This window comes from Syngnathoides biaculeatus, chromosome 16 (assembly GCF_019802595.1).
Source record: "Syngnathoides biaculeatus isolate LvHL_M chromosome 16, ASM1980259v1, whole genome shotgun sequence".
Lineage (NCBI taxonomy): Eukaryota > Metazoa > Chordata > Actinopteri > Syngnathiformes > Syngnathidae > Syngnathoides > Syngnathoides biaculeatus.
This window is the reverse complement of record NC_084655.1, coordinates 8,496,168-8,513,857: the sequence shown is the minus strand read 5'-3', so window position 1 is coordinate 8,513,857 and position 17,690 is coordinate 8,496,168. Positions and strand designations below refer to the sequence as shown.

The window sequence follows — 17,690 nt, the reverse complement described above, 5'->3', positions numbered from 1 at the left end:
CTGTGTTTGGGTCGTGGGCGGGCATGTGGAGTCTGTATATTCTACCCGTCCCTGCGTGGCTTTTCTCCGGGTACTCAAGTTTCCTCCCACATTCCAAAAACATGCATTGTAGGTTGATTTAAGACTCTTAAATTGCCCGTACGTACGACGTACGTATGAATGCCTACATCGAATGAGTGTGACTAGTTGTTTATGTGAGACCTGTGATTGGCTGACGACTCATCTTTTTTCCTGAAGTTAGTTGGGATAGGCTCCAATAGGGATAAATTGTATTGAGAAAGGATGATTGATTGATTGTCTGTAATACCTCTGTAAATATGAAATTTAAATTCAAATCATCCACGTTCTAGAGTTCCAGATGTTTTTCTGTCGAGACGCCTAAAATCATTTCTCTCTACTCGTAGGGTAACCAATCAGAGAAAAGGGGGCAGTTTTAGCCAAATGTGGACAAAGCGGATACAAAACTGGGTCAAACAGAAGTAGCTGTCAAAGGGCCTGTTTTTTGGACATTCTTATGACAAAACCAAGGTGTTTTTGGAAATGAAATATACATTTTTATACCAAATCCATATTAGAGTCACTCTATTGAAGTCTAAAAAGCCAAAATGTGGGACCTTTAAATAAATTAAAAATATATTCTCGTATTCAAAAACAGTAACACAGTATAACATATTTTAAAAAAAAGTATTTTTGTAGTAACATTTGAAAAATATGGGTTTTGCCCACCCGTTGTGCTTCTTTGTGAATGAAGTTTGTTTTTTTTTTTTCCCTTCCCTGCATGTGGTTGGTACCCACATTTCATTCAGGCAGTAGCCATGGAGACGCCGCCTACATAAATGTGTTTGCATCGTTGCGTCGAAGGATGCAAATTAAACGAAAAATCAAACGCTTCTGCAACTAGTTGTTATGATGACTGCGTAGGCTCTAATGAGCCCAGTTGACAATTGCCATTGCCGCGTGGTGTCCGCTACTTCCTGTAGCAGATACAGTAACAACCATAACTCTAGAATCGCTATCGGCTCACTATATGAGCTCTCAATAAGGGAAAGAAATTGTAAACATAAAACGAGAAACTCAATGCATTTTGAAAAGCAGTTAAAAAAAAAAGTGATGAGACTTGAAAATTATTTACTTGGAACCAGAGTGGGACAACTCAATTTTTTTTGTCGTCAATACATGAAACCTTAAAGTATCTTGAAAGGCAGTGCACAAAGATGCGCACTTGAAAATATGAGCCACACTAATTTACCGAGGTTTTAGGAGCAGTCATTCAAGTACTTTGCATACATACACACATATATATATATATATATATATATATAATATATATATATATATATATATATATATACACATACACACATATATATATAGCCATCCATTTTCCGAGCTGCTTATCATCACGAGGGTCGCGGGAGTGCTAAAGCCTATCCCAGCTATCAACAGGCAGGAGGCAAGGGTACACCATGAACTGGTCGCCAGCCAATCACAGGGGATATGGAGACAACCAACCAGTCACAATCACATCGAGGGGCAATTTAGAGTCTCCAATTAATGTTGTAATGTTTTGGGAATGTGGGAGGAAACCGGAGTGCCCGGAGAAAACCCACGCAGGCAAGAGGGGGACATGTAAACTCCACACAGCCGGGCCCGGATTTGAATCCCGGTCCTCAGAACTGTGAGCCCAACGCTATATAAGCGTTTGTGTATTTCTTAGCTCAAATAGAACCCATGATGATGGTGCTACACACAGAGAACCCCCAATTTTGGGCATAAGACAAATTAATGATTTATAGCGTGAAGAGAGTTCACAAAAGGTTGCTTCATTTTAGTGGCCTTTGGTCGCGCGTCAACAACTCAGTGTAATTAAACATATTCTGGCGCCCTCATGTGGCTAATTGACAATCGCTTACATGATGGAGAACGTTCGCTTATGAACCTTTGTTTCATTTGAAAGGATTTTTTTGTGCTGAAATTTTTGCTTGGCAAACTGCCACATCATGAAACAAAAAAGCACTAAATAAAAGTTCCCACTAAGTTATTGAATTATTCACGTACTGTACTTTAGATTTTATTGTACAGCTACTTATTCCCAAAATGGGATAATTATCCTTTTTACTCTTTACACAAATAATTAAATAATGAGTTAAATGAAACAAAAGAAGGGTATTATAATCAAATAATTGGTTAATTTCATCCGTACAGTGGTAAAACGGAGAAAACATTGTTGAGACTCCATTCTTTTTTCAAGGTACGGAAGGTGTAGTGCTACACTGGTCCGACTTTAGTGTGGGCAGCGCGAGTTAAGTTCCCACTTAGTGATGTTGTTAATGTGAGTGCGAATGGTTGTTTACACTGTATGTCTGTCTATAGGTGCCCTACAATTGACTGACAACCAGTTCAGGATGTAGTCTGCCTTTTGTCTGAAGTCAGCTGGGATACACTCTAGTCCTCCTCGAGCCTCATCAGTCTAAGCGGTGTTGATTGTACACAAGTTCCCCTAGAGTGCCACCAAGTAAAAGAAAATACAGAAGTCCACCCACTGCACTTTCCTGTAATGGGAAAAAAATATATAATAATGACAGACACAGCAAAGACTTTAAATTAATTTATTAAAAAAAAAAAAAAAGCATTTCTCCACTGTGGCTGGACAAACTTTCGTTTTTCTTCTTTAGCTATGGTTCAGAACGTGTACAAGCAGAAAGTCATAGGGCACTGCGAACGAGTCAAATTATTATGCACACCTGGGGGGGTCTCCTTGGATTGTTTTTTTTTTTTTCTTTCTGCCAACCAGAGGGAGATTAAGAGTGATAACAAGGAGATGACAAGGTGTAAAAAAAAAAAAAAAAAAAAAAGACAAACACTGAATCAAGTGCAGGTGTTTTTTTTCTTCCTTTCTTTCTTCTTTCCTTTCTTCCAACATGCAGGATTCCTTTCTATTTAACTCAAGTGATGTTTATGCGTGAAGAAGTCACAAGACAGATTTGGAGGGAGAGAGAAGAGTTATGAAAATCTGTTCAAGCACTTATTCCTTATTAGTTTCATGTCCATGTACTATTACACTTCTTGTTCTCACGAGGAAGACAATTCAGCACACTAGTAGTCTAGTGCACACTGCAGATTTTTCCCCCTCACTACTTTTTGCACACAAGACCACTACATATTTACTAGTGAAGTAAAACTCCACAAGTAGACATCAGCGCGCTGCTAGTACAACTCGTAAAGCGCATGATGTTAACTAGTAGCATTACTTGCCACTACAGCACTGGTAGCCCACAGCTGTCAAACTCGTACAGAGTTTTGCTTTAATAGTAACATGTAGTATGTCAAAGTTGTCCTACGAGTCAGGACAAAGTGCACTAGTGCATGTACATATCCTTGTTATCCAGTGTAAGGTAGTACGTGTAGGCCAAACGTGAGACTAGAAATGTTAAAAAAAACAAAACATAAATAACAGTTGTTCTACTAGTCTGATGGACTTTATGTAGGATAATAATTTTAGTTGTTAGAATTTATTTGACATCCGGGATATCGATGCTTCAAACGACTTTCACAGAAAACGCCACCAGTAGTGAGGAAAAAAATATTACATTTAAGATGCTCTACGAGTGAATCTTAATCATTCTACTAGTGTGCGGACTTGTCTTACAAGTGACATGCCTACGAGTTAGGCCTACTAGTGTTACAAGCGGAGGACGGTAATTTACTAGTATGTTTAAATAGCGTACTAGTAGTGGTACCGGTGGCAGAAAAGCAATAGTTGTAACACAACCTTTTTTCTAGTGTACCCTTGTCATTCTATCAGTGCACTGAATTGTCTTACTAGTGAGGACAAAGCGTGCATTTATTCCGGGAAATTGAATAAATGTTCCAAGAGCTTTCTGGAAAGTTCTTGGATCATTTATTGAGGATGTATTTGATAAGGAGGTTACGAGTGTGCGACACCTGCCTCCTAGTTGGGCCGAGTAGTGTTAATAATGCAGTACAGTAGTTTACCAGTAAGGTTTAATTGCATACTAGTTGGCCAAAGCAGCACTAGTAGTATAAAAACTTAACCAGTAAGACAGTAATGCACTAAATTGTCTTGTTAGGATAACGAGCGTACTAATACGCGGACCTTACTGTTCATTGATATCAGTGCTATGGAAGGAATGCTCGAACGGCTTTCCGTAGAGGGTTGAGGAGTGGAATTGAGGTCTTTAGCCGAGCTCGCCGCGTTTATTTTGTAAGGGGGTGGGGGTCCTCCGCTCTACATGGCAGGGCTATTGCAGGACAGGCAGTTCCGAGTTGAGCGGCTAGCTGCCAAAAATCAGGGATTAATACGAAATCCCCTTTTGGGATTGTGAGGGTGTTTCTGAAATGTCTACCACCCTCGCCGCCGCCCGGCAGGTCTGGATGAAAAAGTTCAGAGGGGAGGTTGTTGTTTGTTGGTTTTTTTTTTCCCCCGGGGTGAGGGGGGCGTGTCTCCTATCTGCTGAGGTAGATGCGACAGCGAGAGGGGCGTGGCAAAGGTGGATTTAAGGCGGTTGTGTTTGGCCTGTCCATTCAACACCGCTCTTGTTTTTTTTCCCATTGCTCCTTTTTTGGCACCTCAGGCGAGACAAGTAGGCTTGCAAAATTCCTGGAATTTTCTCAACTTTCCATGGGAATTAAGGGGAATATAACTGGAAGGTTAGGTCCTAACAGGGACTGTCCACTGGTGTGCCTTTCTGTGCGTTTTCCAGTCTCTCAATGACGCTAAGTTCATTGGCCACATTGAGTTTGAAACCTTGCAATGGCAACGTTGGCCAATTAGTTTTCCTGTTGTGTCATCAGCAGGTTCCAACACAGAAAGGCATAAAAGCGGTTGCCCTTTGAAATGTATTTGTGTATTCATGGATTAAAATGTGAATTCAGACGTTTCCATAAGGTCTTGTTAGGTTAATCAGGAAAGGACACAGAGCCTTCATGGTTCATCCTGCAAATTTCACCCAAAGGTCAAAATCCGATTGCAATTATATCTTCCTGCTATTGGCTAAAATAGTTTTTCAGAGCAATATAATCATTATTATTCATATTTGGCATCATGTTGTGACATCCCGGTGCAAAGGACCTATAGAGGCACTTCAGGTTTTGCAGGTGTGTCAAATTCCTTTTTGTCACGGGCCACATTGTACACTGTAACGGTTTCCTTAAGAGGGTTCTTGTTATGACCGCGAAAAGGGAGAAATGTTTAACTGACACATCGTACTATTACATATGCAGTACACAATACATTGATGGATAACTGGTTTTGAAAGCAGAAATAGTTTGTTATTGTTTATGTTACTGTAAAAAAAGGAGCTTGGTCACAAAAAATGCTTTGTGACACCTCCACATATATTAAATATGACAATTTGAGAATTTAGTACTGATTTTGACAAGAATCATACAAGCTGATGAACTGGATTCATGTTTGTGGGCCAGATAAAATAAAGCGGCGGGCTGGATCTGGCCCCCGGGCCTTGAGTTTGACACCTGCGATGTCGCGCTTTACTGCCATCTTGTAAATGAATAAGTGAAGATTTCTTGGGGCCATCAATTACTAGTGGCTTTTTTACTATTCATACCAGGGCTCAGTTGGTGGAAGAACACTGTTGCCTTGCGTTCACATGTTGGCAAGGAGAGCTACTTTGTATGGATCCGCCTAAATTCCCAGTTAATTCCCACGAGGAGTTTACAATGTGGAATAGTTTGAAAATTCTCCATCTTAACTTCTCTTCTAATTTCTTTGGAACATTTTTTTTCCTTTTGTAATTTTCCAGAAACAGTCTTTCTAGAATTTTTTCTGAAATGCCCCGGATATGATTCAGAAATGTACTGGAAATTTTTCAAAAAATTTACCGGGAATTTTCCATTCCTTTGGAGCCCTAGAGAGGAGTAAAAATTAAAAAAAAAAAAAAAAAAAAAAAAAAAAATAAAAAAAACAGATGGGTTGTGGTGGGCGGCGCTCTGTGGTGCCGGGGTGGGTGGTGTGCGGGTGTTGTGGGGTTCCGTTCAGGAGCTTAGTTGTTACCGTTGTCCGCTGGCCTTGACTCATCCTCTGTTTTGGCCCGTTTTGCTTCTGGGGGTGCAACGCCGCCCGCCTGCTGGTCACCGTTCGTGCGCTTCACAGTGGGCAGCGACGCGGAGGCGGAGGCGTGGTCGGCGAGCAGGTGAAGTGGGTTCGCCACGGATAGACCTAAACGGTAACCAATACAAGCATTCAGTCCAATTGTGTAACACAATTTCAGGTATATCAACCCCAGGTTTATCATGGGGGATACAATCAGATTCTGTCATTGAATGAGGTTGTATAAAAAAAACAAACATCTTTTAAGATCGTTCCACAACCTTGCAAAATAGAAATAAATCAAATTGGAAACTATGGGTATGGTCTGACCGCTGCTCTGTATGGCGGTGGTGATACTGTGGTTTCCGTTCTGTGTGATGGTCTTGATGGGCAACTGGTGCTGACCCAGGATGGTGACAGTCTGCAGAGGGCTGGATGACGCCGAAGTCTGAATGATGCGGCCCACTGCGCCTGTGGCTGTGATGGTGGGCACCGCCTCCACTTTCACTGAGGGGACACCAGCACACGTTTTGAACGTTGACAGCTATTTATGCTTCCCTTTTTTCCATAAGCAGTACTTTAAGACTATAAAATGTCATTTCTGTATTATCTAAACGTAAAGCGCTTGAAACTGAACTAAAATGCAGTTGCACCAATTGAATTGTGGTAATATACAATGTGAGTCTGGATATTGGAATAGCTCAGGTTTTTGAAGGATCTTGGTAGAATAAGAAAATAGAGAATGGCAACATGCTTGGTTAGCAACTCTAAGAGTCCTAACTACAAGATTTAACTTAAACTGTCACTACAAATACAAAAAAGACAACTTCGGCCTTTAAATCACTAATGTAGTTGGTCAATCATGAACTAAAGAAGACAAGGTTGAGACCATTTCTAAAAATGTGACTGTGAATGTGATAATACAGTTAAAATCAGTGTAAAGTTGCTTATGGCTTGGGTTAAACATTACTGCAAATGTCAAACTTTTAACAGTCAACGGGTAACGATTTGTTCGATCCACACAGAAAATGCATTACAAAGTCAGACAGGTGAATGAAAGAACTTTGGTCATTTTTAAATGATTATCCTGCTCATCTTAAAACAGATATAGATCTTTTTTGTCCTTTTTAATGGAGGGGGGGGGGGTCCCTTGAAGGAAACGACTTGAGACAACTGCCCAACCTTTGCTGTCCGCATGCTCTCCGTTCTCCTGCAATGGCAGTTCAGTCTTGCTGATGACGGCGGCCGGCTGTGTGATGACGGCAGTGGCGCCGGCGGGAATCTGTTGCAGCACGTGGACCGTCTGGACCGTCTGGACCGGCTGGGAAGAGCTGGTGCTGATCGGAGATGCCATGGTGTAGGTAACCGGCTTCATGCTTTGAGGTAGCTGACCCTGCAGGGCGATCAGGACCGGCTGGTTGCCAACTGAAGAGCCTGTAATGGTATCATATTACAAGATAGGGTCAATTACTCTACAGATTAGCCAATCAATTAATCGACCAATCCATTGCTCTTTGAGGAGAATCCCTAAACCAACCTGGCGTGTTCTGTGCAAAGCGGGCTTCTTGGATCACGGCCAGTTTGGGTTGGACCACCGTGGTGGGGGCAGCGGGGACTACAGAGGAGGAGGAGCTGTCCATCTCTAGGGGGACCGGGGATCCCTCCCGGGACAAGCTGTCAGGGGTCTGCACACCACTGGAGTGGGCTGACAGCACCCCCGAGTGATTTGGGGAGGCTGGGGCACTCCTGAGGGAGGAGTAATAGGAACTTGTTCAACTTTTCCAAGATAGAGTAAGAGTTTCCAGAAGCTTAAAAGCCCTTCCTGCATCAGGATTTTGGTTTGTTCATAAATCATTCGCTGTTGGAAATAAGTTGAACAGAAACTCACACAGAGTCAAATTTAACTACAACCTCTAAATTCTTAGTGGTAAGCTTTCCGACGGTACCACATGTATACAATACTTCGACAACATTGGGTGTGTCTGAGTCGGTATTGATTTCAGCTCTCCATGGTTTGAGGATACAAGTCGTGCACAATCTTTGTCACCGATGGAAATAACTTTTGAATTGAAGGTCCCAGTGATCTTCTCAACGGTAAAACCCGTGTCCTTCTAATCTACGATATACAGAAGAGTCTAAGTAAGGATTTTAGCAATTTTGGTTTTCCATAGATCATCATTGGTGTAACTTTCCATTAAATAATATTTAACGTATCCCCTCCTCAGGTTCTTAGTGGTGTATCTTTACATGGGTACCATTCACATCTTCCCACTTTTCCCAACTGGAAGCAGTAGGGCGTGTTCTAATGGGAGCCAATCAACAACCAATCATAATGCAGCAGCACATGTTCTATAAGCCAGTCATATTGGAATACGATGTCCTGCCTGAATATGGCGTACACATGTTCACATTATAGCAATACTAGTCGTGTAAAGAGATGTAGCTTTGTACATGTTGACAAAGGCTGCAGACTTTGAAAAGAATTGTACACATCTTGAATCAGAACAGTTTGGTTTGAGCTACTTCTGTTGTCATTAATGTTGCTAATTCTTTAACGTTCCAAATTTCAATATTTGGAAAAGTGAGTTTTTGGAAATGTGCCTGAGTCTGGTTACATTTTTATCATCCTTTATCACATCCATGGCATGAAAACAACGATATTTATTGATTTTTTTCAGAAACACTATTGCCCGTAAAAAAAAAAAAATTGCAACCTTGATAGCCCTAAACGTATACTGTGTAATATATATATATATGAAAAAGTACAATAAGATGTCAAAAAAAAAAAACTACCTACTGACCCTAGTTCTGAAATGTAGGAAATCAGAACCAGAACATGTTTTTCAGTGTGTGTGTGTGTAACACCTGTATCAAAAATATGCAATAAAGCAAGATCCCTAAGCAAGAACTGTGATAAAGCATTGGACTAAATGTATCTGTATTCTGAGATTTTAAATTGAAGCGACTGATGGTTCCCAGATTAGGACTCATTGTTTCCATCCCAGGATTCATATTGTCTCAAGTGTAAAATGATCTCATGTTGATGAGGAAGGATTTTAGACGTAAGTGTCCACGGTTTCCTTGGAAATAAATTATAAATGGAAGATCACAGAAATAATTTGAATTTGAAGTCCGAGCCCCAAATTTTCAGGTGTGATCCCCTAACCCCCCCCCAAAAAAATGGTATTCACATCCTTCTGTGACATTGAGAAGCGTTCCAGCCGAGGTCACTATGGTGGGAGTGCTTGGCCCACCTGGAGGAGAGGGGTCCATGCGGGGTCCTGAAGCAGGGGACGCCGCGGGGCCGTCGTTTCCTGAAGGCCTGCTCGAGGAGCTTGCCCTCTGAACACGGGTCTATCCTCCAGAAGGAACCTTTTCCCGGCTCCTCCTGCGAGCGCGCCACCTTGATGAAGTAGCGGTTCAGCGACAGGTTGTGGCGGATGGAGTTCTGCAGCAGGAAGCCTGTTAGTCAATCAATCAAGTCAATCAAGTGGCACGTTCTGAATCAAACTGACCTGCCAGCCCTTGTCTGCAGTTCTGTAGTAAGGGTAGTTCTTGGTGATGTGATTGTAGATCCCATTGAGCGTCAACTGCTTGTCCTGTGCCAGCGTGATGGCCTGAACGATCAGCTGAGCATACGAGTACGGTGGCTTGGAGTCGTCCTGACCAAAGAAACACTTAAGCTTCAGAGACTATTTACAAAGGAAAGGGCGAGTCGACTTCATCTGATCTTTGTTTTTAAGTTTTGAACACAAATGACCAAATGCCGATTTTTTGTCATTTTTACACTATTTGCTGTTTACTAAGAAGCAACTAAATGGCAAAAAATTCATTTCAAACTAATTCTTTTCCCCTAAAAATAAATGATTTACAGATTATTCATTGGGAAACGTGCATTGCAAGTGCATGTGCACAAGAATAAGCAGCAAAGATGCTCTGGACCACCACTGCCAACCGAGCCTAAATTTTGGTAGCTTCTCCCCAACACCCAAAAAGCTTAAATAATCTCTGTGCACTGCTTTAACAATGGACCTTTCCGACCTGTCAATCACTTGTAAAATAACAGCCAACCAGATAGCTGCATTGTCTTAAATCCTATCTTGACACGCCCCTCTCGCCATATTGTCCCACAAGGAATGCTGGTTGTCAGTAGTGAGCGCTTGGAAAAGTTAATGTTACGAAGAAAATGGTCCTCAAGATCTGCTTGGGTAATGTGCAATTCTGATGAAAGATATCCTGCTAGCTTACAAGGGGCCTGGTTGATTCATTTTCCAAAGCCTAAAACAAAGTTGACAAAGTGTCTACGATGGATGAAGGCTCGCGGAAGACCGCATGTACAATTAAATGTTTACAATATCAACAAACACAAGGCTGTATGTTCGACGGTAAGTGAGGGAGAAGTATTTTCTCGGAGTTTGATTGAATTATTATCAGTGTGCTTTATACATTGTAGAACAATTTTCACTTCGTTAGCGTATCACTGACCTGCTGAATGAAGTATGTAATGTTTTATGTCGAAGAGTCGGGTTAGTGATACTAAATGCGTGATGTCATGCAAGAGCAATGTCTATTTGCCCATTTGTATCACATCGGACTTTTAAGACATGGTACTGGGTTCGATTACGAGCCAAGTCAAATGAATACACCCACTCACTTATAAAGACTACAATGATATTACTTGTGATCTTTCCAAGTAAAAAGTACTCACACTGCTTTACATGTGCAGTACGATTCCACAATTTTATCCTGTTGGATTTCAATATGTTTGTGAGGCGTCAAACTTTTTTGCATCGATCGCCAACATTTCGCTGCAACTCTGACATTGCGTCCCACTCCAAAATCTTAATTCTATGTATATATCCTTGCGTGAAATATTTGAGACCTCTCTGTAGAACTCTCTTGGACAAGTCTGACACATTTGGCAAAAAACATACCGCAATTCTTTTTCTTTCGGCTTGTCCCGATATTATCTGGAATCGGCGATAGAGAGTCGACTTCAATGATGTTATGTTCAATCGCCATTTTGGAAGCTCATGGGACATGGCTAAGGTGGCGGAGCTTAAGGTCACCATCGGAAAGGTCCGTAATCATAATAAGCGGTTTAGTTTTTGCGCTCGTTTTGGTACACGGTCATTGAGACGCTCACCTTGGGACTGTCCTCTCCTGATGCATCTTTGTCGTTCTCAGGCTGAGAGTTATCGTTGATCAGCTGCAACTCGGCCGAGCTCACCGTGCGGCCCATGCGGTATCCCGACGAGCCGGCCCCCCGAGGGCTGGAAGGGCATGAGTTGGCCGCGCTGATAAGAAGACAGAGAGACAACAACACATCAACCCAGAACCCAGAGTCCAACAGTGCTCACCGGACAAAGATCAAAGTCAGACATTACGACAAATTTTAAGGTCTCACTAATGGTTGGATTTTTTTTCATTGTAGAGCAAGAAATTCTCATAGTTTGCAATAAAAGTATTACTGCTTCAGTGTTTATAACAGGTGTTGATAGAGACGTGCTGCAAAGGTGACATGATGTAGTACAAGTGTGTCGTGGTCACTTGCATGGGGAGAGTGCGATGCTTCTGGTGATGCAGAGACTGTAAGTTCCAATTACCTGATGGTTCCGGTGGGCGAGGGCAGGGGACTCATGAGGTGGGCCAGGTTGTCAGGAATGTTGATGGTGAGCGGGGCGAAGTGGGGCTGTACTGGCTTGACGGGAGACTCGGGGGCTTCGCGCCTTGTTTTCCTGCCGCTAGAAAGAGCAGTGAAGGTGATCTTGATGTTGGTGCTGGGGAACCTAAACGTGCACCTAAGGAGAAGGGAGAGAAACATCATCACCCACAATGTTGACTGCTTTAGTTTAGATGCATAAAAAATAGCTATAAGTTAATTAGCTGGCATTGTGTGTGCGTGTGTGTGTGTGTGGGGGGGTGAACAACAGTCATTAATTCTTCTTAAATGGTGACCAGTTCAGGGTGTAGTCTGCCTTTCCCCCAAAGTTACCTGGGATAAGCTCCAGCACTCCCACGACCCTTAAGAGGATAAGCCGCTTGGAAGATGGATGTACTAGAGGGGTACCTTTACACACGTGACTACATAACCGAACTAAATTTAGTTTCGCTACGGTGGGCTTCTGCCACCCTCATTAGCAGAAGCCCACCGTAGATTCCCGCTCCATTCACCTCTTCGATTTCAATGTCTGAAATGTTTTTAACCGACAATCTTTTCAATTTCCGGCCCCTTGAATAAAATGATAATAATATTACTAATAATAAAAATGAGAAACTTAAGATAAACCTCATTCATCCCAAAATGTATGTTCATCATTGACACTGTACAGTTTGTTGTCTATGTATATACACTCTTTTATCTAACTTCCTTTTACTGTGCTGTCTGCAGCCAGGAGAGCTTTGAAAATGGCACTGTTTGCAATAGCCTAATGTCATAATGGTTAAATAAATAAATGGAACTTTAATTTACAGTAATCTCTAATAACACTGACATTTCGCATATTTGCCGCAACGATCCACCTTTCTCAAATAATTCCAATTACAAAACTGTTTGAGAATCTTGTGAACTATATATTTTATGACACATATCCCACATTAAAATATTTTTGATTACCTCCACCATTCAATTTTTCCCCCCATTTTACATTCATATTTTCCATTTTAATTGATTGCTCAAAATTACAAATCATTGTTTGCTCTTCATCATTTACATATATCTACACAATTACTATGTTTTTTTTATAAAGAATTGTTTTGACTAAACATGCAGCGGGTGTCATTCATCCACATTTTTGGTGAAGCAAAAACAAACATCACAACTAACTATTTCAATATTCCTGGCAATAATAACCACTCACAGGCGATTCCATGCAACACAGATGCAAAGCACTTGTCAAGAACTGTGATTGTTCAAGTCAATACTTGTTGAGTGACTCCTATTCTATTCTAGACTATTCTATTTTTTTTTTTAAACAGCCTACTATCATAAGTCTCTATCTTCACAGGACCAATCATGGGAAAACATTTTTTTCCCTTTTCAAATGCATAAATCTATGCAATTATGTTTACATCACTAATGTGTAGTGCCAACACTGGTTCGGCAGACACCCCCGACTTCCTTGTGGAATGTCAACAAAAGAGGACAGGGGAGAAAGGAATGTGTGGGGGTGGGAGAACAGTGTGGTGTTTACATCAGCATGGAGGAATCTAAGCAATACAAACTGAGCTTCGGGGCTCGGCCAATCTAACCTATTGCGCCGAGAAAACATGGCGGGGGCCCGCTATGAGTTGGTCACCCGAGCTCAAGACATGCTACATAGCGATATTAAACTAGACTTAATGTTGTTTCTTCAAGTGTGAAGAATTGCATACATGTGAATGTGATTATGTCATCATTCTGTGACAAATACTTTGTGGACACATTCACATTTTCTGAGGTCCTGGGCTCAATCCCGGCCACGCCTGTTTGGAGTTTCCATGTTCTCCCTGTGCCTGCGTGGGTTTTCTACAGCCACTCCGGTTTCCTTCCACATCCCAAAAACATGCAACATTATTAACTGGACACTCTAAGTTGGCCCTAGGTGTGATTGTGACTGTTGTCTGTCTCCGTGTGTCCTGCGATTGGCCGGCAACCAGTTCAGGGTGTACCCCGCCTCACGCCGTTAAGAGCTGGGATAGGCTCCAGCACTCCTGCGACCCCCGTGAGGATCAGCAGGTAAGAAAATCGATGGGTAGCTTGAAACCCTGTTCCGCTTTAACAGGGGGCAAATTGAAAACTTTTAAAGATAATTTGATCCCATTGACAACAACTAAATGTGACCTGTGGGAGTGCACATTATTTTACACCATAATAGTTGGAATTTCTATGACATTTAGGAAAAATATTTTGGATGCATGTTGCAAAGTAAGCCCCCCCCCCCCCCAAAAAAAAAAAAAAAAAAAAAAAAAACGTGATTTGGCTGAAGATCTTAATATATTCCCAGAAAAAAAACATAAATATATAAGACGGGATATCATCACCACACATGCACACAAAATCTGTATGCTGCAAGGTAAAAAATGTTCATACACATATTCACACAATAAATGTTTGAAAATAAATTATTGTGGAGAGTATCATACTATCCATCTAGTTGACGCAAACATACAACTGAGTTTGTTCATATTACTGCCAAAATTCCCAAAGAAAATACACATTGCAATGTTGCTATTTGTGTTGGCGGCATTTTAGGTGACAATCTTAATAATTAATAAAGGACTTTATTTTGGAAATTTCAATGAAAATAAGTTTCTAGCATACTTTGAAATACTGTAAAAATGAAAGAAAAAGGCATGGATTACTCAGGAAAAAAAAATTTTTTTGAACTATAACTGAGACTTCATCATACTGAGATTAAAATGCTATGTAGAAATATGATTATACTAGGCCTTTCTATTCACTTTTTTCCCCTTGAAAGAACATCAAAAACAGTAAATACTACGTTCAGAAAGCAATCATCATTTTGTCATGCTTCAAGCATCCACAATGTAAATGGCTGACACCCAAACACTAACTGGATATGTAGCGGAAAGTTTTACTTTACATGGAAAATGGCTTCTTTTTTTTCAGGCACGTTTTAGATTTTGTGCTATGAGTCATTTACCTGAAGTTTGGGCTCATAGTAATCTAGAAGTTTAACAGGTGAAAGCAGCTTCAATTTAGCTTTCAAAAAAAAAAAAAAAAAAAAAAAAAAAAGTGTAATATAATTGGAACATTTTTGATGGACTAAGGAGGAAAATGCAGACTACAACAAAATACAATTCTTTTTACTTTTCCACCACAACTCACCATAATCACACCTATTTCTGTAACGTTTTTAATTAAACAAACATGGGTCTATTGGCCCAAATCCAAACAAATGTACATGAAAGTAAGTTGACAGAATGGATAGTTTTACTTCACATTGAAATTTTCATTAAAGGTCGCCATCGGAAAGCTCGCTTTAAGAAGCTCGTGTGCATGTCTGTATAAAGTTAGTTATAGTAGTGGATTCTTTGTTGTAGTACTAGAGATACACTGCAACAAGTGATTATTCCATTGAGCTATTAATCTGTTATAGTGTCATTTCATTAATGAAGCAGATTTTTTAATTTCCATCCCTTAAAAAATAAAAAACTGGACATTTCTAACTGACAGTACAGTGGAGAAAGACGCACAAATTGATTATAGCCCATCCACTTGTTTGGGTTGTTGCATGTCATAAAATGGGCAAAAATATCGCTCTTATTTTTTTAAAAGTGAAAGAAGAAGTGTATAATTTATTATTTATTAATATTTTAAAGAAGGTGCACAGTCTTCATTCATGGAGGACAAAAGAAATTGGAGAATATTTGCTGTTGTGACGCTGAAATTTCAAAGGAAGGTTTGGACAAGTTAAACAGGCTCTCTCAAGAATTAATCAATTAACAAAACAGTTTGATAAATGATTAAATATTAATGAATTGTTACACCTTTCAAGACGACACTACAACAATGTAGAAATTAGACTTTAATGTACTTTTTCCAGAAAACAACCCAATTAAAGCAGTTAGTTAAATAATTATTTTCAAGACGCGGATATTTCTGACATTTATTTGTAAGAAATCATTCACTTTAAGGAGGCACTTTTATCTCTAGAGACCTTAAACAAGAATAAAAAGGTCAGTTATCAACAAGTTAACCTAGCCAAAGTAACCGTGACAGCAGCTACTTTTTGTTTGTTTAAAATACTACCTTTAATAAACGTTTGCTTTTATTGAATCGAGGCCATGCGAAAAGCGTCCGGTGTGTTCGTGAGGTTTAGTGAGGGCGGAGACGACTTTGGTTTGTTTACCTCCAGCGGCTCCATTCACAAAAAACACACCAACAGTCAGCTAACGATAACCGCAAGCGAACCATTTTTGTCACCACATTTGCCTCTATAACAACAACGCGGCATCGAAAATATCTCCTCAAGTGGATTAATAAGCACCCCTGGGCCAACATAGACGGAGGCCACAGGCGCAAACACACGCGTGAGCTAGGCCGGGCTAAGCGGCTAACTGCTAACGTGGCTAACAAGAATGTCAACAAAGAAGATGGAGGAAGCATACACATTACGGCTAGCAAGCTAAAACACGTGCTGCCCCCACCCTCCCCCCGCCAACAAAAAAACGAAACCACCTCGCCAAGGTTGTTGCCTTTTGACGGCTAGCCAGCTTGGCTAACGAGGGGACGAAGCACTACTTACATCGGCGGCAGCTGGAGAGGAGCGGCGCCCCGGCGGAGGAACACCCCGTCCACAAACACTCCGTTCTTGCCGAGGCAGCGCAGGTAGAAGTCTCCGCTGCCGCCGGAGCCATCGTCGCTAGCAGTGAAGATCTCCAGGTGCCGCCGTGAGATGAAGCTCGAGTGGCCCATGCTGACGTCCACGGAGCCCTGCGACGAGTTGCGGCCGATGCTCACCGAGCGCTTCTTCATCAGGTACTCGAACTCACGGCCCTCGAGCCGAGCCACCGGCCCCGACGAGCCGCTCACCACAGCAGCCATGGTCAACGCAAGGGGTGCGGGGGTAAATAAACTAGACACGAGTGGAGGTTACAAGGTGGAGGCCAAAAGCGAACCAAGCAATAAACGGGGCATTGAATTTATAAGCGGAATTTGGAGGGGAACATGCGAGGAGGATGCCAGGGACAGCGGCTCCGACCCACCGCGGAGAGAAAGGCTTGTGTAGGGCAATGCTGCCTAACCGATGGAGGGGGGCGTGAATGCATGCGGATTGACTGCGCATTTCGCCAATCGTATTTGAGGACAGTGATGGAGAGCGCGTACTCGACCAATCGGAAGAAAGTAGTAATCCGCGGATACGTTCAAGCTCGGTTGGGGGGGAAACAGTGGAACGCTCTACGTATATGGGAGGACGTGAAGCGGCACAGGAGTTATGGCGACGCGGCAACACTAAAACATTCGAGAAACACTAAAACACCAGCATCCATTCAGTGTCTAATGCAACATCCGACAAAGCAAGGGTAGGGGGAATTACAAGTACAAAATACTCTTTTTCAGGTATCTGTACTTTATATGAGTGCCGGGGAAGTGTTTATTTTTCTGACCATTTTATAGATTTACTCCCAACATTGAAAACATACAGAAAAGACAGGTATCTTTACTTTTTACTCCATACCTTTTCAAAACAAAAGTCTCGTAATACTTCGTTACTGAAGTAAGTAAAGTAAAAATTTCAGGCAAGTGTACTTTAGAAATGCTAATGAATACAAACCGAGGAGGGCTCTGAGATCGACTGACTCAGGTCAAATGTAGACCTTTAGAGTCCAAAGCAAACATGGTGAAGCAGCATTTAGTTATTATGCTGCACACAAATGGAATAAATTGCCAACACAGGTGAGGTCAGCCCCGAGTGTGAATGTTTTTATATCCAGGTTGAAAACTTTTCTTATTTTTCTCATGCTTTTTAGAGTATTTTCACTTTTTAATCATCTTACTTGCACTGTACACGGTTTTAATTGTATTTTTTAAATGTCATTTCTATTGTTTTTTTTTATCCCGTTTTAAATGTTTTATCTCTTTGTTTTCAAATGCTTTTAATCATGTAAAGCACAT

The 17,690-nt window shown here is 41.3% G+C and overlaps 1 protein-coding gene across 3 annotated transcripts; it reads right to left on the bottom strand.

The window, feature by feature from the left end:
• Positions 1-2,595: 2,595 nt before the first annotated feature.
• On the bottom strand, positions 2,596-17,690 carry foxk2b (forkhead box K2b). Of its 3 annotated transcripts, none has more exons than XM_061846515.1 (10): positions 16,321-17,690; positions 11,677-11,871; positions 11,217-11,367; positions 9,586-9,732; positions 9,325-9,518; positions 7,608-7,816; positions 7,253-7,504; positions 6,476-6,577; positions 6,035-6,199; positions 2,596-2,936 (listed from the first exon to the last, which is right to left on the bottom strand). In XM_061846515.1, the coding sequence occupies exons 1-10, from the start codon at positions 16,617-16,619 to the stop codon at positions 2,869-2,871; spliced, it is 1,782 nt and encodes a 593-aa protein (XP_061702499.1). In that variant the 5' UTR covers positions 16,620-17,690; the 3' UTR covers positions 2,596-2,868. The 3 variants fall into 3 exon arrangements, with proteins under 3 accessions (XP_061702499.1, XP_061702497.1, XP_061702498.1); XM_061846513.1 differs by having other exon boundaries at positions 6,401-6,577; positions 16,321-17,654; XM_061846514.1 differs by having other exon boundaries at positions 2,596-6,199; positions 6,401-6,577; positions 16,321-17,651.

What these genes read in the sequence shown, in the direction of transcription:
- foxk2b (XM_061846513.1), bottom strand. Translation starts at nt 16,619, where the DNA reads ATGGCTGCTGTGGTGAGCGGCTCGTCGGGGCCGGTGGCTCGGCTCGAG. An exon ending in CCTCTCCAGCTGCCGCCGAT is followed by an intron (nt 11,872 to 16,320) that starts GTAAGTAGTGCT and finishes CCTTCTCCTTAG; the next exon opens with GTGCACGTTTAGGTTCCCCA. An exon ending in CACCGCCATACAGAGCAGCG is followed by an intron (nt 6,200 to 6,400) that starts GTCAGACCATAC and finishes GTTACCGTTTAG; the next exon opens with GTCTATCCGTGGCGAACCCA.